This window comes from Canis aureus, chromosome 7, assembly GCF_053574225.1.
Source record: "Canis aureus isolate CA01 chromosome 7, VMU_Caureus_v.1.0, whole genome shotgun sequence".
NCBI lineage: Eukaryota > Metazoa > Chordata > Mammalia > Carnivora > Canidae > Canis > Canis aureus.
The window spans coordinates 51,952,028-51,973,230 of NC_135617.1; the positions used below are offsets into that span (position 1 = coordinate 51,952,028).

At 41.8% G+C, this 21,203-nt stretch overlaps 1 protein-coding gene across 1 annotated transcript in view; it reads left to right on the forward strand.

Moving 5' to 3' along the window:
• GCM1 (glial cells missing transcription factor 1) overlaps nt 1-18,902 on the forward strand; it is a 45,518-nt gene extending 26,616 nt beyond the window's left edge. The window contains exons 2-6 of the mRNA XM_077902635.1: nt 1,523-1,734; nt 13,132-13,384; nt 14,637-14,749; nt 15,806-15,934; nt 17,419-18,902. Of these exons, the coding sequence (XP_077758761.1) occupies nt 1,660-1,734; nt 13,132-13,384; nt 14,637-14,749; nt 15,806-15,934; nt 17,419-18,156 (1,308 nt within the window). The 5' untranslated portion in view covers nt 1,523-1,659 and the 3' untranslated portion in view covers nt 18,157-18,902. The remainder of the gene's footprint in view (nt 1-1,522; nt 1,735-13,131; nt 13,385-14,636; nt 14,750-15,805; nt 15,935-17,418) is intronic.
• Nucleotides 18,903-21,203: the final 2,301 nt, after the last annotated feature.

The window sequence follows — 21,203 nt, forward strand, 5'->3', positions numbered from 1 at the left end:
ATACAGTTAAATAACTAAGGAAGAAAGCCCATGAGACTTCGTTGGCTGGAGACTACTAAAGTAATCATAGTGCAAGTTTACTATTAAGTTGTTTTATGTCACATCATTACATCCTTGTTTTAATAAGCAAATGGAGATGTCACACATGTAAACATATTTCACTTTGTGTTCTATTAATAAACACATTTCATCTGCAAAATGACTAGTTTTTTTCCCCAGTGTAGAACATTTCTTTCCTTCTTCGTTCTTTCTTTCTTTCTTTCTTTTTTCTTTCCTTCCTTCCTTCCTTCCTTCCTTCCTTCCTTCCTTCCTTCCTTCCTTCCTTCTTTTTCTCTTCCTTTTTTGGGGGGTTAAATCTCCTTTAACCAATTACAATTAGAAACCAGAGTTGGTATTCCTCTCAGAGGAAGAAATGCAATTTGCACAAACATTTTTTAATCTCTATCACTTACATAATACAATTTAATCAAAGTAAAGTGAGATTGAGATAGAATTTTTGGGAGGGGGCAAGGAAGAGGGAGATTCTATTAGAAAGTCTTAAAGGGGGCACCTGGTAGCTCAGTTGGTTAAGCATCTGCCTTCGGCTCAGGTCAGGATCCCGGGGGTCCTGGGATTGAGCTCCACATTGGGCTCCCTGCTCAGTGGGGAGTCTGCTTCTCCCTCTCCCTCTGCCCGCCACTCTGCCTACTTGTGCTCTCTCTAATAAATAAATAAAATTTTTTAAAAAGTCTTGAAGAAAGAAGTTTTGAAGTGCTTTGAGTTAAAGTCAAGAAACACTAATTTAAAGCAGTCATTCTCAAACAGTTTGCCCCCCCACCCCCACCCAGGGGACATTTGGCCATGTCTGGAGACATTTTTGGTTGTCACAACAAAGGGATGTGTTGCTACTGACACTCAATGGTCATAAACCAAGGATGATGCTAAACATTCTATAGTGCACAAGATAACCTCCCACAGCAAAATATTACCAGGTCCAAAATGTCAATAATGCCAAGGTTTTAGAGGGAATATGATTTGAGGACATCCATTGACAATATTTGAAGATATAAAGTACACACTGGATTTACTAAGGAGATAAAAATTAATCTCTGTGGCAATTTAGGTTTACAAAACATTTCTAGATACATTTGGTTGTGATGTTTCTCACTGAACTTGAACCACACGTTAGCTAGTGTACAAAGGTATATCCATGAAAAGAACTGCAAGCCACCTCTCCTTCCTGCCCCAAAGTATTAGGGGAAAACCACTGCCTATAGGTGACAATGGTCTCTACTCAGGCTTTCCCAACCTGGGTCTAGGAGTGAGAAAGGCAGCCCAAACCTGAGGTGAAAGCAATGATCCTGGTGCTTCTGATTCCCCACGGTCAAGCTTTATTGCAACAAGATCTCTAATGACTTCTAGAGTGTATTTTTATTTTGTATGTTGGTGCTTGCAAAAAATGTCAATGAAACAGGTTTTTCTGGCAGGCAAGTACTGATTTTTATCTCTTTAACGGTCAGTATTACTATCACTTATTTTTTAGTGTCAGAAAACAGTCTCCAGGTCTAAGCTGCTCAAGAGTGGATTGATCCCACTGTATGAAAGGCCTTTGAAAGGAAAATTCTCCACCACTTCTGCTAGAAGTTGAATAGACGGAAACCTGTGGGTAAGCTGATTGTCATGGAGCCTGAAGACTTTGATTCTGAGGACAAAGAGATGTTAAGCTGGGATATTAATGATATGAAACTGCCACAGGTATGTACTTATTATAAGAATCGCCTTTAGCATTTGACTATGAAGCCTTAACTTGATAAAATCTGGAAGGAAATTGGTGAGAGTCCAAGTTGGGTAAATTTCTCTCCTTTAGAGCTTTAGCTGGGCATCCAACTGAAGAATTTTAAGACAAGATGCCATGACCTAGAATTTGAATGTATCTTCATGAATCAGACACTGCCCCACAAGCCCCCAACCCACAACAGTTATAGACTGAAACAAAGAAAATGCTACTTCCCTTCTCTTTCAAAGTTTGGTTTGGCTCATGTCATACCCACTCTAGCTAGGTAGTGGAATAAAGTTCATGATAAGGTATTTGTGTATAGATGGACTCTGCACGGTACACAAATTCCCATACAGCCTTATTTGCTATAGTAATGGTTTTAAATTAAATCTATACCTGGAATATCCAAATGATAGTGCTCTTATGGGACAGTGCTTTTCTAGAACTTTTGTAAGTGATACCTGGTATATACACAATGGGCTATTTTTCAGCTACAGGGAGACTTTCATATTTTCTTTAACTTCATTTTTGGCATTTGACTTTTTAACTCTTAATTTGGTGGAAAATATTGTCTAAAACTGGCCTCCCTTGACTCCCTTTTTGGCATTCAAAGGATGTTTTCATTGGAAGTTGTTGGAAAGGGCATTGGGAAGGCTGACTGGAGATCACCAGGAACATGTAATGAAAAGTTCAAGCTAGTCTGCCTGATTCTGGGGAACAAAAAATTTGGATTTACCCAAGCAGAGCAGAAGAAAAGAGATTCCACAGCCTCAATTTATAACCATTCCAAATTCCAGTCTAATGAAGATTTTCTATGTTTTCTCTTAAATTCTCCCCTATGTTACCTCTCAGTAGGTCTTGGTTGTGATGAAGACACAAAGAATACACTGCTTTTCACTCATTTAAGGATGGTTAAATAAATCACAGCTGAATCATAAAAATATCTATTGTAGGGATTTGTCCTTATAGCTGCTTTTTTTTTTTTAAGATTTTATTCACTTATTTGAGAGAGAGAGAGAGAGAGCACAAGCAGTGGGGAGTGGCAGAAGAAGGAGAAGCAGATTCCCCACTGAGCAGGAAGCCAGATGCGGGGCTCAGTCCCAGGACCTGGAGATTGTGACCTGAGCTGAAGACAGATACTTAACCATCTACCTGAGCCACTCAGGCACCCCTTTATAGTTGCTCTTAATTGGTTTGTGATTGTTGTAGCTGTTTTAGGGCTAACTTTAAGGTACATTTTAGTTATACCTGGCTCAGGGACCTATATTGCTGCCTATTCCTAATTTCATGATTGCAGCTCCCAAGTAGCAGCTGGGTCTCCTAAACATCAAAGGTAGAAGTAAGCAGGTATGTGGAAGATTCACAATGCAATGTTGCATCCCAGAGCAGGGGTTTTAATGGGGTATGAGAACTCTTTGAAATGGTGGGTAACACTGTGACTAACTTGCATTTTTTTCCTGGGACAGAGGATCCGTATCATTCTTCAGATCTGGAGATAAAAGAAAGGAATCACCACTTCTCAGAGTTTATAAAAGTTCATTTTCCAATGAGAATTTCCAAGAACAAAAGTATTCTCAGCTACCCAAGACACTAAATTCGGAAATTTACAACAAAAATACACAATGAAATTTTGAAAATGTATCATTTATAGTTAATCAAAAAGTTTGATTTCTCAAGGAAATAACTTTTTAAAAATTTTTAATATATTTATTCATGAGAGACATAGCAGAGGAAGAAGCAGGATCCCTGCGAAGAGCCCGATATGGAACTCAATCCCAGATTCCGGGATTGTGCCCAAAGAGGAAGGCAAATGCTCAACCACTGAGCCACCCAGGTGTCCCAGGAAATAACTCGTCAACAAGTGCCCTTGTAAATATGTCAAAAAAATGATTAGAAGTCCAGTGTCCCTTGGGCTCTTGGGTGGCCCCGTCAGTGAAGTGTCCAACTCTTGGTTTGGGCTGGGGTCGTGATCTCAGCTGTGAGATCAAGCCCCGCGTTGGACTGCACTGGGTGTGGAGCCTGCTTAAGATTCTCTGTCTGCTCCACTCTGCCTGCTTATCTGCTTATGCGTACTCTCTCTCAAATTAAAAAAAAAAAAAAAAAGTCAGTGTCCCTTAATATTTTCTTTTTTTTTAAAGATTTTATTTATTTATTCATGAGAGACTCAGAGAGAGAGAGAGAGAGAGAGGCAGAGACACAGGCAGAGACACAGGCAGAGGGAGAAGCAGGCTCCATGCAGGGAGCCTGACGTGGGACTCGATCCCAGCTCTCCAGGATCATGCCCTGGGCTGAATGAAGGCGGCGCTAAACCGCTGAGCTAGCCAGGCTGCCCCCCTTAATATTTTCTAAGTAAAGACAACACCATCCTGATCTGGGTTTATGCTGGCTCTGGACTCATAGCAAGAACCAGTTGAGGGACGCCTGGGTGGCTCAGATTTCATCTCAGGGTGTGATCCCCGGGGTCCGGGATTGAGTCCCACATCGGGCCCCTTGCAGGGAGCCTGCTTCTCCCTCTGCCTAGGTCTCTGCCTCTCTCTTTGTCTCATGAATAAATAAATAAAATCTTAAAAAATAAAAAAAAAACCAGTTGAGGTGAAAAATAAAAAGGTCTTGAAAAGATTTCCAAGATTAGGTTGTATATTTTGTGAATAGATGTGGTTGTGAGTATATTGAGGCTGAGCAGTTGCACTGTGGAAGCCAGGGTATGGAGACAAAGCCCTGTCTTGGAATTCCAATTCTGCCTCTTTAATCTGTAAAGCCTTAGGGAGGTGTTTACCTTTACTGAGACTCTCTTCTGTAAATGAGTTGGTTGCACTCACCCGTCTAGGATTCTGTGACCTGAGATTAGGAAGGCAGCCTGCTTTCTAGAACTGTCAGCCCAGTGCTAACACAATACCTGGGGTGTATTAACAGCAATTGACAAACGTGGAATTCATTAGTGAATGGCTCCACTGCTTAGAATTGTGTGACTTTACATAAAATGATCTTAAGTCTCAGATACCACCTCAGTAAAAGAAAAACAGTAATTCCTTATACAAGCTGTTTGGAATAGTGTTTCCCAAAGTACGTTCTGTAGAGTGCAAGTGACAAGGTATTTTTGTGGGTATTGTAAGGAAGAAAAACAGAAATACTAGGTTCAACAAAGTTAAACAGACTTCTTTGCTGCAGACTTAGAGACTCCCATCAGTGTGGTATTGGCGGTGCTCCCAGGAGGAAGCTGTGTTAGGCACTGTGGCCCTGACTGGTTTTTGACCCTGGAGCCTTCTTTGTGGATGGAGCCCCTCAGGTGATTAATGTTCCTCAGACCACCTGTTTGGGCACCAAAAACAATGTGGTTTAAAGGATCAAATGCAATCACTTGTTATTGTTGTAAATTTCATATAAGGAACTAAGAGTTTGTTTTTCATAATTTTAAGTTCTTGCCAGGATGATTATTTCTGCAATGTGTAGGCACATTCCTGCAACTTATAGACCAAATTCTTTCCTGCTCATCCACTCACATGCTTCAAGTTTCAAGAGGATCACCTGAATGCTAATGACTTGTTCCATTCCCTGAAATTCCACATCCCCTTATACACCCCAGACATGTCAAGCTTTATGGGCTAATTTTTGGCAACAGTGAAAGCTGATGTCTTCGTCAAATGTTTCATGGGGTACCTGGGTGGCTCAGTCGGTTAAATGTCCAACTCTTTTTTTTTTTTAAATTTATTTTTTATTGGTGTTCAACTTACTAACATACAGAATAACCCCCAGTGCCCGTCACCCATTCACTCCCACCCCCCTAAATGTCCAACTCTTGATGTTGGCTCCAGTCATGATCTCGGGGTTGTGAGCTCGAGCCCCTCTCCATGCTGAGCATGGAGCATGCTTTGGGATTCTCTCTCTCCCTTGTGTGTTCTCTCTCTCTCCCTCCCTCCCTCTCTCTCTAAAATAAATTAATTTTTTTTTTAAAGGACACCAAACATTTCTGAGTAACTAGAATGTGCCAGACACTACAGCAGGCTCTGGGGATACAGGGGCCATTAAGCTATGTTAACTTTCTTGGAAGGGCTCATGGTCTTCTGGGCAAATGGAACAAGATCCATGCCTGAACAGAGAACCTATGTCATGCAGAAAAATGCTGGAAGTACTTGAAAGAGGAAGTATGCAATTCAGCATGTCTTGGACATGGGAAGCAGGGCAGAGATTCTTGCAAAGGGCTTTCTCTGGAGAAGTGCATTGTAAAATGTAAAAGGATTAAGGCAGGGGAAGGAAACAAACAAGACCATCAAGGCAGAGCAGAGCACCAGAGTCTATTAAGCTTCTACATTTGAGGGAGCTTGTGCACAGGCATTCACCAAGGAGACTCGATAGGCTACTGGCTGGAAACATAGTTTGGAAACAAACTATCATAAGAAGATTCAGTTGTTTTTCTTTTTTTTTTCTCTCTTTTTCTTTTTTTCCTTTTTTTATTTATTTTTTCTTCTTCCTTTTTTTTTTTTTTTTTTTCAGTTGTTTTTCTAGGAAGTGGGCAGCCCTTAGGCTTTTGGGCCTGGACAACATCATGATCAGATCTAGGGCTCAAAGTCCACTTGCCCTCGCTAATTCATCGCTCCCCTATATTTGTTTCATGAGTGCTTTGTCCTCCTTTCAGCTGTTTGTTATATCTTTATAAATCTTCATTTCACTTGCTTCTGGTCACTCCTCTAACTTGTGTTTATTTTGACACCATTTCTCCATAATCCAGCCCCAAGGGAGCCTGCCCTGAACTACTACAGGTACTCAATTCACTCAAACCCATCATTGCTAAAAATCTCTATTCCAGGCTAATGTGGTACACCAGTTTTGCTTTTCCATTTTATTTCCCTTAAATTACATTTTCATTTTAAAGGTTCAAATATAATTGCTTTAGGATTCACTTGGTCCAAGCGGCAAATGTCTGATGTTGGTTTAGCCTTACCTACATTAAAAATGTTTATTGTGAGTTCCTGAAAAGGCTCACAATCTCATGAATATTGACTGTAACTCTTGACAGCCTTGAATACCTAAGAAAGTGTTTTCTTTGTTTTTCTTGGTCAAAAATTGGGAGCAGAATCACTTCTTTTTTTTCCCTAATACTCACTTTAGCAGTGTGGTGAGAGCACCTGCTCTGTTCCTGACACCAGCCAGTTTTCTCTGAGTACAAGTACAGGGTGTTCCAATAGCACAACAGCAGAGAAACCCTGATTTTATTCCTAAGCATGAGTAGTTTTCAGATTAAACCTGTGTACAGAGGTGCCTGGCTGCTGGCTGGCTTAATCGGTAGAGCATGTAACTCTTGATCTCAGGATCATAGAAGTTCAAGCCCCATGTTCGGCATAGAGCTTACTTCCAAAAAAAAAACAGACTTTAACTCACAAAATCCCAAGGTTTGAGTACAGTCTTCATAGAGAAAAAATCTAAAAATATACATAGTCTAAACATAAATACAGGCCAATCTAAAACCTGGTGAGTCAACCACAAAGAAGAAGCCATGTCTCCAATTAGTTAATTCCTGGACCGTGATTTTAGCCGGCAAGGTTACATTTGCCTTAAACTTTTAAGGGAAGGGAAATCTGAGCTCTTTCAGTGAGTTCATGTGGCTAAATGTAATCACAATGAGCCAGTAAGAGTAATCAGATGTGTCTTGGTGCTAAAGAATTAACAGGTAAACCAGATTCTCAATTTCTTGTCAATTATCATTTGCCTGCATGATCAGGTCATATTGCTGTTAGTCAGATAGGTGAGCTCATGGCTATGTCCTCCTTGCTGACATTCCCCTTGATTTCAAGTTCTTTTCAACTTTCCTGGACAGCTCCACCTATATTGGGCTCCCTTGGTCATTGAATCCCCACTACTGGAGCCAGAATTACTCTGCCACTCCATAAGTAAGCTCCCGATGTGATGGGGATGGGGACCTTACTGCTTCTATAGTAGGAGAAACGCTTCTGGGTGTCTGCTGGAAGTGCCCTTGCTTAGCTGGGTAGAGTGAGAAAGGGAAGAGAGAAGAGCAGAGAGAGGCAAGTGATGGAGAGTTTGAAAACTGGAGTACTCCAGCCCACCTTAGTGTGGTCTGAGCAAATAAGGACATTTTTGTTTTGAATTTTGACCCTTCAGCAAAGGCCAGAAATTCCAGCATTAGCCTAAGGAGTCATTCTTGAGTTAACAAGCATTTTGTTGAGTTAAATTTTTTCCTTTGATAACACTTGAAGTTTGGTTTCCAGTTGGCCCAAAAGAGATAAGTTCCTGAAAATTTCTATAGAAACCAAAATTCTGGTTGAATTGTTTTTTCTGTGTTCCATAAGTTACATTTTTCCCCTCTATCTGATTTGCTTAAATGTGTTTCTATTTGCTTTCCCTGTTTTATTTGGTAACATCTATTTATGAAGAATTAAGCTATTCATAGCACTAAAGAAAACCTGCAGATAATTGCTTTATATGAAAGTGGATTATAGTCTATGTGAAATCAATTTTAATATAATAATACGGTGAGGTAGTTGTTTTTGATAGCTTATTTCAAAATTTTCATTTTCATTTTATTAGTTTTATATAATAGTGTATATTTAATTCTTAAAGGACCCTATTGGAGCTCTAAGTAGTTAGGCAAAGCAGAATAAGGAGGGATGGGTGCTCTAGGATTCCATGGAGTTGCAAAGATTTTAAGTGAGCTAGAAGATTGGGTCTCTTAGTAAAAAAAATTACAGAAGTCAGAGAAATGTTTGATTAAACTGCCAGTGATGTTACCCAAAGAGATTATAAAATATAAATTCATTAGATTTACATGTTGGAGGCCTTAAGAATATTCCCTTTAAATTATAAACGTCTTAACCGAGAGGAAAAACAAAGAGTTACTCATGAAAAGTTAGAAATTAAACACAAGATCAGAAAAGAAGAAAATATTTTATGGAGATCTGCTAAACAAGATTAAGAAATGATTGTTCTTTCTTTTTAAATTTTACCTTTCTGGAGCCTCAAATTTACAAGGCTTTCAGAAATCCCTATCAGTCATTTGAAACCTGTGTTCCTTTGCATTATAGGAATTTGGTTATGTTTTAATTTCAATGTCAAAAAATGTCAAAGATTCCCTTAAGCATCCAAGTCTAAAAATTGAGCATAGGGAAGAGCTTGATATGAACATATTTACTCCTAGTGATTTTCTCAAGTCAATATGTTGTCAGAATTATCGGTATGTTACTGATGGGACTGGCAAAGTAGGCTGCCAGTGGAGAGGCTGCTGGGGGAAAAAAGAAAAAAAGTTTAAAAGATGGACAAATGTACTGGTACCTGGCAGGCTCAGTCAGAAAAGTATGTGACTCTCGATCTGGGGATTGCAGGTTCAAGCCCCACACTGGGTATAGAGGCTACTAAAAACAAACTTTAAAAACTTTTAAAAGATCGTCAAATATAGAAAATACTATAAGCCCTGGGGCACCTGGCTGGCTTAGTAGGTTGAGAATGTGACTCTTAATCTCAGGGTTATAAATTCAAGTCCCACATTGGGTGTGGAGCCTACTTAAAAGTAAATAAGTAAAATATTCTTTTAAAAAGGATAGAAAATACTGTAAGCCCTAAAACAAACCCCAACAATGTTAAAATAATTGAAAACACACAGCGTTCTCCAACTACAGTGGAACCAAACTAGAAATTAATAGCAAAAGGCTATTAGATCTGCAAATACATGGAAATGAAACATGTTTGTAAATAATCCACAAGCCAAAGAGGAAGCTTCAAAGAGGAAGATCAAGCCCTTTCACGAAGATGGCACCGAGGCAAAGAAGGAAGCCCCTGCCCCTCCCAAAGTTGAAGCCAAAGCAAAGGCTTTGAAAGCTAAGAAAGCTGTGCTGAAAGACGTGCACAGTCACAAAAAAAAAAAAAAGAAAAAAGAAAAAGAAAAAAAGAAAAAAAGAAGATCTGCACATCACCTACGTTCTGATGACCCAAGTCTTGGAAGGCAGCCCAAATATCCTCGAAAGAGCGCCCCCAGGAGAAACAAGTTTGATCAAGTCCTCCCTGACTACTGAGTCAGCCATGAAGAAAATAGAAGACAACAACACTCCTATGTTCATTGTGGATGTCAAGGCCAATAAGCAGCAGATCAAACAGGCAGTGAAGAAGCTGTATGACTTGATGTAGCCAAGGTCAATGCCTTGATCAGGCCTGATGGAGAGAAGAAAGCATATGTTTGACTGGCTCCTGACTATAATGCTTTGGATGTTGCCAACCAAATTGGGATCATCTAAACTGAGTCCAGCTGGCTATGAATCTAAATATAGATTTTTTCATTATAAAAAAAGAAGATCAAAATATACATTAAACTGAGAGAAAACGGGGAAACAAAGACGGTGGAGATCATTTCTTCCTCTGAACACCTGAGACACATATACCTTCCCCTCCTCCTGGTTCATGGGATTTCAGGCTCTGACTAGCCTGTAGGGGCCACTCACCTTTGAAAATGAAAATCTCCGCTTTTCTTTAGTCTGCGTTGCCCTTGTCTGTGCTACCCTGACAGCTGGGCTTTGTGTTTGAATAATTTAAACGCACTCGTAGATTTTTATAGTCAAACGTCCATATTTTAGTGTTTCAGCCTGCATTCTTCTTATTTCAGTAGATAAAATATTATGCTTTCTATGGCATTTCTGTGACCACAGAAAACAAGAGAACATTGTTTAGAGCCTGAGGTCAGAAGGAAGAGAAAAGAAGGCCAGGGGAGGAAGCAGGAAGGGGCTGCCTGAGGTGAATCTTCCTCAGCTCAGAATTACCAGGGAATTGAGACAGAGAGGGGAAAGACCTGGAAAAAACAGACAGTCCTTTCAGCATCTTGGCCTGGTCATGCCTGTTTCCCAGAAGCTCTGCTGTAGCTGCCTGATGGGCCAGAGGGGACTTCACCAGACGCCACACTCCTTCCTCTGTCCCCCTGGGGCAGCTTCCCTTTCTCACAGTCCAGCACAGGAAGGGTTTGCTTGCACCGTTGCTCTGAGAAAGAAAGCCGTGGAATAAGTTGCACCAATAATAAACTTTTTGCTTATTTGGGGCTCAGACTCCCATCTTGTGTTTGTCTTGGCTTAAAGCATGCAGTGACCTCTCCACGGGTCTTCTCCCTCCTGAAAGCCAGTGGCTCTTACAACCACATTGGCTGCTTGCGGCCCTGGATCTGGTGCTCCAGGCGCTGTTTTAAATGCTCTGTGTATGTCAACTTGTTCAGTCTTCCTAACATGTCCAGGGGAGCAGGAAGTGGAGGCACACAGAGGGCAAGGAACTTTGTTAAGACTTACCTCACAGGGCAGCCCGGGTGGCCTAGCGGTTTAGCCTTGCCTTCAGCCCAGGGTGTGATCCTGGAGACCCAGGATCAAGTCCCACGTCGGGCTCCCTGCATGGAGCCTGCTTCTCCCTCTGCCTGTGTCTCTCCCTCTCTCTCTCTCTCTCTCTCTCTCTCTCTGTCATGAATAAATAAATAAAATCTAAAAAAAAAAAAAAAAAAAGACTTACCTCACAGGCCTTGTTCTTTTTCTTTTTTTTTAAGATTTTATTTATTTATTCATGAGAGACACAGAGAGAGAGGCAGAGACAGAAGCAGTCTCCTCGCAGGGAGTGTGATGCGGGACTCAATCCCCAGACCCCAGGATCACACTCTGAGCCAAAGGCAGATGCTTAACTGCTGAGCCACTTAGGCGTCCCACAGGCCTTGCTCTTAACCAGGAGTCAGGAAACTTTCTGTAAAGGGCCAGTCAAAATTTTAGGTTTTGTGGGCCTTGCAGTCTTTGCTACAACTACTAGACTGCCATGGTAGTGTAAAGTATGTATAGACCACACTAATGAATGAGCGTGGCCGTGTTCTAATAAAACTTCATTTATGTATAAAACAAGGCAGTGGGCTGGATTTGACCCAAAGGCCCTGGATTGCAGACCAGCTCTTAATTGTTTACGAACACTACTTCTCCATGTACATGAAAACTTCCATTTGTTTCCTCAGATTCACTGAGTTCCTGTGACATTCCATTCAAATTGCAACTATCATCATATCAGATTTACGGTTTATAACACATCTGCTCTTCACGGTACTTTTTTGAAGAATACTTTATCACTATGTCCATTTTGGAAAAGAGCAAAATGAGGCTTCAGAGATAGTCATTTGCCAGAGTCTCACATTACAAAGTTCTTTGGCACATTCTAAACTTGAAATCTAACTCAATAAACACCAACTTCCCCATCCTGAAGTTGATGTTTTTTCTCTTTTCCTTCTAAAATGTCATTTTTTTCTCATATTCTATGCTGTGCTTTCTTGTTGTGGAATCAAAAGAGAGGCACACCCTGATCTCTCCTTCTGGACCTTACAGAATCTTCTCTCTGACCTTCTAGAATCTTCTTGATGAAAAATGTTCTTCTATCATGCCGCGGCCTCTGGAGGCTATGAGGATGGACACAACCTAAGTTTGAGCACAGAGACTGTTTAATGATTGTCATTCTTGAGAATTAGGCGGGATCTGTCAAGTGCAGGATCTATACACCAAAGGGCCTAAGGAATGTGTGCTTCAACATCAGTTACTAACATTTATTTAGAGCTTATCCTATGCTAGGTGCTGTGTTGAGGATTTTTTATATATTAGCATATTCTCCAAACCACACTTGCGGTAGGCAGGTCTCATAATCCCTTTTCTACGGATGAAGAAACAAGTATAGAAAGCCCAAAGATTGCCAGAAGGATTGAATATACTGTGTCCCTGATCTTTTTAAGGAGAGCTTAGATGTTCACACATGGGGAATATAGTGCCAGTGCTGGGCTACAGCATAGCCAAAGTAAACTCTTCCCTACTCCTCTGCCTTGTTGGAGGCCCATGGATCTAGAAGTAGAGAAAAAGGAAGAAAATCTCCCCAGGGGAGAAGGCGGCTGTCAGAACCTTCCCAAGCCTGGGCTCTCCAGTTTTCCCATTGCTTATCTCTGGTGACCGCATAAACCCTCTTTGCATTCCCAATAAGGTAACTACAGTGTGGTATGAGACATTATCTCACTACCCCGCCACAATGTTTTCCACTGTGATTGTGTAAGAGCGTAATAATATTACTTCACCCTCAAAAATTCTTAGTGAGAAAGGGTCAATAAGTTTTACCATCAAGGGCTAGAGAAACATCAATGGGGTAGAACTCAGGGGATGCAGGGGCACTGAATTACAACTCATTTTGATCTGGGGAGCAAATGTTTCCTAGACATAGCAGTCCCGTTGCTGCTGCTGCACCATGCTCAGATCCCGCTGTCAGAATGAAACCCTGGATGGTCTTTGCCAAAGGTCTCAACGGCTCTTGGGTGCCCAAACAGCCTCACATCTATGAACAGTTGTGTTTTCTCGCTTCCAATATAGCATGATTCTTTGTGTTTCTCTTAGAATGTCAAAAAGACCGACTGGTTCCAGGAATGGCCAGATTCTTATGAGAAGCACATCTACAGCTCTGAGGACAGGAATGCACAACGGCATCTGAGCAGCTGGGCCATGCGCAACACCAACAACCACAACTCCCGCATCCTCAAGAAGTCCTGCCTGGGTGTGGTGGTGTGCAGCCGCGACTGCTCCGCCGAGGAGGGCCGCAAGATTTACCTGAGACCTGCCATCTGTGACAAAGCCCGGCAGAAGCAGCAGAGTGAGTAGGGTTGCTGGTACAGTGAGGAAGCTGGCTGCACTTAGAGGCTCCTCCCCAAAGGTTGCTTCATCCCAGCACATCCTGAGGGGTGTGGAGTGTGGTAGAGACCAAGGCTGTTTTTATTCAGAACACCTTATATAGAGCCAGCAAGCCTCCTCACCCCCCAGGATCTGCCCTGTGGATCTACCATGCCCAGGGCACCCACCAATAAAACTGCTCCCTTGGGTGAAGGCATCTGACTCAAAGCTTCTGTTCAAAAGCAGGTGTGTCACTTAGGGGACTCACATTAGTTCATCAGTGTACCCACATAGAGTCTAGGAGAAAGCTGTTGATCACACTTGCCACTTGACATCTTGGGGAATGGATCCCTCCCATGAGCTCAGTGAAGGCTTTGATCTGGAGTGGGAGCCGTGGGACAAAGTTTGAGATTCGACCCCATTCCACACCATTTAGGTCCATGCCATGATCACGTTCATTTTGTTTCTCTTTATCATGTTCATTGGATTGTGAAACCAATACCTTCAGCATTCCCTGTACCTTGCCCATTTTATTTTTTTTTTTTATTTTTTTTAATTTTTTAAACATTTATTTATGATAGTCCCAGAGAGAGAGAGAGAGAGGCAGAGACACAGGCAGAGGGAGAAGCAGGCTCCATGCACCGGGAGCCCGATGTGGGATTCGATCCTGGGTCTCCAGGATCGCGCCCTGGGCCAAAGGCAGGCGCCAAACCGCTGCGCCACCCAGGGATCCCTGCCTTGCCCATTTTAGACCTCAAGTTACTTCATGTTCTTCCCTTGTAATATGTCTTTAAAACTTGCTCTTTGGGAAAGTATCTGGTATCAGTCATTTACACTTGAATGAAAATTTAGGATCTGCGCTCTTTTTCTCATGTGACTTTGCTCCTTGCCCCTTAATTCTTATTGTGAAGGAAAAGAATTCTGTCCTCTTCCCTGCAAAGAATTTCAAGTATCAGTGACTAAGTAGGGAGGGATTTTCTGCTCAGAAGAGCTCTCCCTTGACCTGTGAAATATCCTACTCCGAAAGAAACCACTTCCTCTACCCCTGTGTGAGACTGGTCTGAGACACTTAAATGTCCAAGCCTCCCAGAGTCAGAGGCAATGCCCAGTGGAAGGAAGCCCATAAAGCTGTGCCCAGGTATATTCTCTGCCATGCTGGAGGCAAGCTCAAAGTGCCAGGGCTGCACAGACTCAGGAGTCAGCTGGCATGGTCACCTTCCTGTGCTTTCTTTCAGGGAAACGCTGTCCTAATTGTGATGGGCCTCTGAAGCTGATTCCTTGCCGAGGCCATGGGGGCTTCCCGGTCACCAACTTCTGGAGGCACGATGGACGCTTCATATTCTTCCAGGTTGGATTTGAGTTAGAGTTATGAGATGCCACTTCTCTTTAATTCAAGAAATGTGTACAGAGCACAGGGGAAGTTTCATCCAGGAGATGGACAGGTGAATCAGAGCCTGCACCAACCCTGAGGCACACTCTGGGCAAGCACATGTCTGTACCCACCCTTGAACAGAGGCACAGGGTACTGGAGTCCCAGGAGAGGAGCTGGCTGGCTCTGCCTCAGGCTCCTTGTGGGAGTCAGCTGTCCCTAATCTGATCACACTCAGGCTAGCACAGCGCTGCGGCCTGTGGTCAGCTTCCTCAAACCCGAGGCTGAATACCAGCTCTGGCCTCTCACCAACTCTGTAAACCTAAACATGTTACTTTACTCCCCTAAGTCCCAGTTTAACATAAAATGTGAATATTAAGAAGTGCATAAGGGGGTGGTGGTATAAACAGGATAAAGGGTGATCTCTGATGTCAGCCTGCCTGGGCCTACCTAGATCGATGGCATGCTGGTCTACCAGCCATACAAGAAGAAAATGTGCTGATTCCCAGGGTGGGCCAGCATCTGTGTTGATGACAGTTCCCACTATGGCTCATTTCCAGTTACCAGGCAGCTCACAGAATTCCTGAATGTCCTAGAGCTGGCTCTCAGCTTGGCCAGCTCCAATATGCTTTGAATTGTGGGCTCTGGGGGCAGGGGAAGGAGGTTGCCTGGCTGACGGAGTCTCTCCATGCTTCGATTTCCTGCTCTGTAAGCTGGGAGCAGTAATGGTAGCACTACTGATGGCTGTGCTGAAGATTCAGTGAGGTCATGTGTTTGATGCAGCCCCTTGCATATTCCATGGGAAGCACTTCAGAAGTGTCCCTTGTTATTGTGAATATGGCTTTGCCAGGTGGGCGAGGGGAGCCATGAACAAAGGCAGGCAGGAAAGCACATAATGGACCCGAGACATTTATGTAGTCTTGTGACAGTCACCAACAGCAGAAACACCTAGTCAGATGGCAGGGCCCAGGGAAAAACTTTACATACTATGAAGTACAATCTTGCTATTTATTTTACCTCCTTGTCTCCTGTAAGTCAAAAGGAGAGCACGATCATCCAAAACCAGAAACTAAATTGGAAGCCGAGGCAAGAAGGACAATGAAGAAAGCACACACAGCATCTTCCTCTGTCTCCTTAAAGCTGAAGGGGAGCCCAGAGACAAAGGTAACCTGTTTCCTGTGTGTGTTCAAAACATACGGCAACTCACTGCCCCTATGGTGGGGGCAATACATATCCCTGGTCCCTTCCTACCTACGAATGAAGTCAAAATGATACCTTCTGGCTCAGCTACAAGGCAGCATCCACCAGAGAAAAGAAATGGAATCTGGAGTTTTCCTCTTAATTTCTACCATCTTTGTAGTATGCTCTCAAATGCTCTTAAATTCCATATAACTTTAGAATCATCTTCCCTACTAGAATTATAAGGAGAGACTGGGATTAGTTCTTAACCTATATTTGGCACTTTGTTTTGGTTCAGAAATGAACCACAAAATATTAGCCTTATGTTTTAAATTTTTTTCCCAAAATTTCCATTCTTCCCCTAAATAGATGAGCACACTCTATCAAGATGAAATAACCAGGACGTTTCTGAAAATATTGGCCATCTGGAGGGTTGGGGGTTGGGAAGCCAAACTGTGATTTGAAATCTATGGCTTTATGGGCATCATACTATAGGTTTGTGGGTTTGCCTGCTTGACAGTGATACTAATTCTTATATTTTACTACTGCTCAGTGCTCCACATTTCTTTTCATGAGAAGAGAGATGGAGCCAGTCCTTCCCTAGGGGTTCTAACTGTGTCTTACATAGAAAAAAAAATTTGTCATTTGGGTCAGTTATAGGGAAACGTGAGTCCCTGAAACCCAAATGACTGGTTCCTCATCCCTTCTCCCAGTCATGGGACAAATTGAAGGGCATATTCTCCCACTCACTCCACCTGGTCATCATCTCTCTACCTCCACCCTCTAGTTACATAAGTAAGCAGATAACTTAATTTTCAACCAGCTTCTTTTCCTATGATTAACTGGAAAGTAGTACACTTTATTTATAGAAACAAACTTACTACTTCATATTCTAGAGGTCCTCCTATCTATGATTCAGGAGAATCCCCATAAACACAGAGAAGAATCTCTTGAAAAAAACAACAAGCCTAGGCTCTCGGATTGCAAAGAGCACTAAAAAATAGAAAGTCAAGGAAGGAAATGACATGCATGTGTGTATGAGAGAGATTGAGTGAGCTAGCGAGAAAGAGTGTGTGAGATCCCCTGAGAGTTATACCGAGTGTGATACAAACCTATGAAGCCGTAGTTTGATTTTCTTAGTCTCTTACAAGTTCCTCACAAAGGCAGTTACAATACTAGATTTGTGTTTGAGGATGAAACATTTTAAGCCCACTCACTCTGCTCAGAGCCAAAGAAGTAAGAATAATTCAGCTCTTACTGGTCAATAAGCTTTAGAGTGGAAATGGAGGCAAACTTTGCTTCTCTCAGTGCTTGTGGTAAAAACTGCCCCATGCACTTGTGCTTCAAGTATGTAAGGAATGAGGAAAATCGGACGGCGTGCTTATTTGTACAGAGTAACTCTGGGTGCCTGTGGTAGTTGTGTCAATTTGCTTAACTTATTAATGTGAGCTTTTCGCTTTCCTTTCTAGTCTCTTTCAGGTGAAACTCAAAGTTGGGGAAGTTTACCTTTAACTTGGTCTTTCCAGGAAGGCGTCCAATTGCCTGGTAGTTACAGTGGACGTTTAATAGCTAAGCCTCCCCAGCAGAAGTCACTGAATGATTGCTTATTCTTCTCCAAGACTTACTGTTTGGGGGGAACCACTGATTTGGCAGACCCCACTTCCACCTTGGGCCCCACTAAGCTCTATGAGAAATGCAAACTGTCCAGTAGTTGGATCTATAATAGTGGGGACCTGCTTCATCCTGTTTCTGGAGTCTTCTCTGACTACGATGATCGGCAAACGTGGAATAAAAACACTGCTTTGGGGAGAAATTCTCTTAATGACAACTGTTGTCCCAATTATCCTTTTCCTCTGACCAGCTGGCCTTATGACTTCCCCCCTTCTCAGAACTCTTCAGAACCCTTTACCGAGCAGATTCCAGTGGAACCACCTGCAGCTGAAAGTAGCTATCGTCCATTATGGCCAAATCCAGGGGGCGATCTTTATGAAGAGAAGGTGCATGTGGATTTTAGCAGCTGCTACCCTTCCACCACATGCCATTCACCTCAGGAAGACCCCTTTCTCTTTACCTATACCTCCCATCCCCACCATCAATATTCATTGACAGGCAAGAGCAGCAAGTGGGATTTTGATGAAGAAATGAGGGGCATGGGTTTGGATCACTACAACAATGAAATGCTTCTAAACCTCTGTCCTTTAAGATGATCCAAATCTAAATCCTTGTACACTATTAGCAGAAATGTAATTTAGTGCAGACACTATGGAAAATAGTATAGAGGTTCCTTAGAAAATTAAAAATAGGACTACCTGCACTCCCATGTTCATTGCAGCATCATTCACAATAGCCAAAGTATGGAAACTACCTAAGTGTCCATCAACAGATGAATGGATAAAGAAAATATGGGGTGTGTGTGTGTATATACATATATACATATACAATGGACTATTATTCAGCCACACAAAAGCGAGGAACTCCTACCATTTGCGACAACATGGATGGACCTTGAGGGCGTTATGCTAAGTGAGATGAGTCAGACAGAAAAAGACAAATACTGTGTGATCTCAACTTACATATGGAATCTTAAGAAACCCAAATTCATAGAAACAGATCAGATTGGTGGTTGCCAGATGTGGGGGGGGTGGGGGGTGGGGAGAGAATTTGGTGAAGGCGAACAAAAGCTACAAACTTCCAGTTTTAAGATAAATTAAGTCCTGGAGATGTAATGTACAACATGATGACTCTGGTTAACAATATTGTATTGTATATTTGAAAGTTGCTAAGAGAGTAGGTCTTAAATGTTCTTATGACAAGGGGAAAAAATTGTAACTAGGTGAAGCGATGGGTATTAACTTATTGTGGTAAAAATTTGGTAGTATATACATATATCGGGTCATTATGTTGTACATCTTAAACTTCTACAATGTTATATGTTAATTATATCAATAAAACTGGAAGAAAAAAAAAAGACGACCCAGATTTTTTACAACTATTCAAAAAGAACTGTCTTAGGAAATGGCCGAAAGAATTTCTTTGGGAAAGAGTTTTCAAAACATAACCACAGGTAAATCGGAATCATGGCGATAAGCAGAAGGCAAGACTTCCTTCCTCATACAAGTAATTGGGGTCATCCTCCATTCCGGTTCTCCCATCCTTAGTGAGGTACAGAAACTTGTCTGCTCTGTGGTGGGAAATGTGTTCTGCTTTTTTCTCCCCTCCACGTTATTTGGTGCTTGGCACCTCCGCTGCATTATCTGTTCCATTGTCCTTAAATCCTATCAAACAGCAGAGATGTGAAAGGCCCACTTCCCTAGATCTCGCCTCTGCCTTCTGGAAAGGTGAAGCTGAAGCAACAGGGATAAAGGGTAAAAGAGCTTCTGAGGTGTAGAAAGATGAAGATTCTACCACTGAGGTATTTAATGCTTTGTCTAATATTAAACATGTGGGATTCGTTCCTGAACTTTGTGTTTTCTGGTTGATTTCTAAGACTTGTCAAGACAAGGAATATGACCTGATTCCATCTAAGACAAAGAGCAAGACTAAATGGCTGCAGGAAGAAAAATCCCCATGGTGCCAAATGGCCTCCTGCTCTTCTTCTCACTCTTCCTTACTGCCTTCCTCTTCCATGAAGGCTTAGATTTTGTCCCATTTACCTTTGTTTTTACAGTTTTACCGTGCCCAACTCCGTGCCAAGTTCCTCATAGGTGCTTGAGAAATGTTAGCTCAGAAAAGTCCTTGTAATTAACCTGGCCGTGGTTGGCCAGCCATACTTGGATGCCACTTCTTCTTTGTTAAAGTACTTGACAATAAAATGTGAGCCTAGACATAAAATCTGGAAAGAACTGTGTGATAAACAAATATTTTCCAAAGTTCATCATTTTCCTTTCTATTTGAAGGATAACAAATACACATAATACAAAATTTGATTCCCAGTCTCCTCCTCAAGACAATTTTGACTCATTTCTTGTCTATTCTAGAGATAGAGGTATTGTGTGTGTGTGTGTGTATCTGTATATATATAGATACACACACATGTATATACATCATATAGATTCATTTCTAAAATGGCTTTTGTCATTTCAGGGCACAATCTGGGCATCGGGTCCTTAGAAGCATATAGGACCTTATAAGCATACAGTTGCCTCATTTCTGTTTTGAAGATTTTATTTGAGACAGAGAAAGAGAGAGAGCATGCACAAATGGGGGAGGAGGGGCAGAAGAGAGGGAGAAGCAGAAGCAGACTCCCCACTGAGCAGGGATCCCAATGCAGGGCTCATCCCAGGACCTGGAGATAGTAATCCAAGCTAAAGGCAGATGCCCAAGCCACCCAGGCACCCCCTACTTGCCTCATTTTTAATGGTACAGAATATATTCCATGACTGTATTATAATTAATTTAAATAGTTCCCTATTGATAGATCTTTAGATTGGGTTGAATCTACTTAATTTTTTTCTAAGTGCATAAAACTTATATGATCAGTTTAGCAGAGTTCTAAAGCAAATGCTTGTGTAAGCACCATCCAAACCAAGAAATAGAACTTACCAGCAGTTCAGTAAATCAAGGTCCCCTGGTTGCACCCACTCCTGATCTTAAACCCTTTCCTGCATTCTGAAGGCAATTGACTGGCTTTTTATATTTTTACTATCTTTGCAGTATTACTAAGCAATAGTTTGGTTTTGCCTGTTGGGGGGAACTTAACATAGAATCATATGGGATACTGTAAAAAAGTATTGAAATACAGTTTGCATACAGTAGAATGCACAAATCATAGCCTACAGCTCAACAAATTGTTACAAGCACACACCAATCTAGCCATTACCTGGTTAGCATATATTCTGCTCAACATTGTGTCCGTAAGAATCAGATTGTTGCGTGCAGTTGTAGTTTGTTATTTTCACTGTTGTATTAAATTATTTTTTAAGTTTATTTGTTTAGGTTATCTCTATACCCTACATGGTGTAGATGACAACTCTGAGATCAATAGCTGTATGCTCTATTGACTGAGCCAGTCAGGCCCCCCTAAAATTTTTTTCACCCCAAATGTTTTTTCTCCATACTCTAAAACAAGACACTTTTGCTGTTAAAAATTTTAGCTCAAAATTCTGCAAAGTAGTGTGTCATGAAATTTAACTCTACTCACAGATTTCCAGGATTTTTCATCCCCTCATCCTGCATGTCTATACAACCACTGGATCCCAGAGTTTGAAGTAAGTTTAAAGGTCACTTGTGCAAATATCTGAACAGACATGAATCT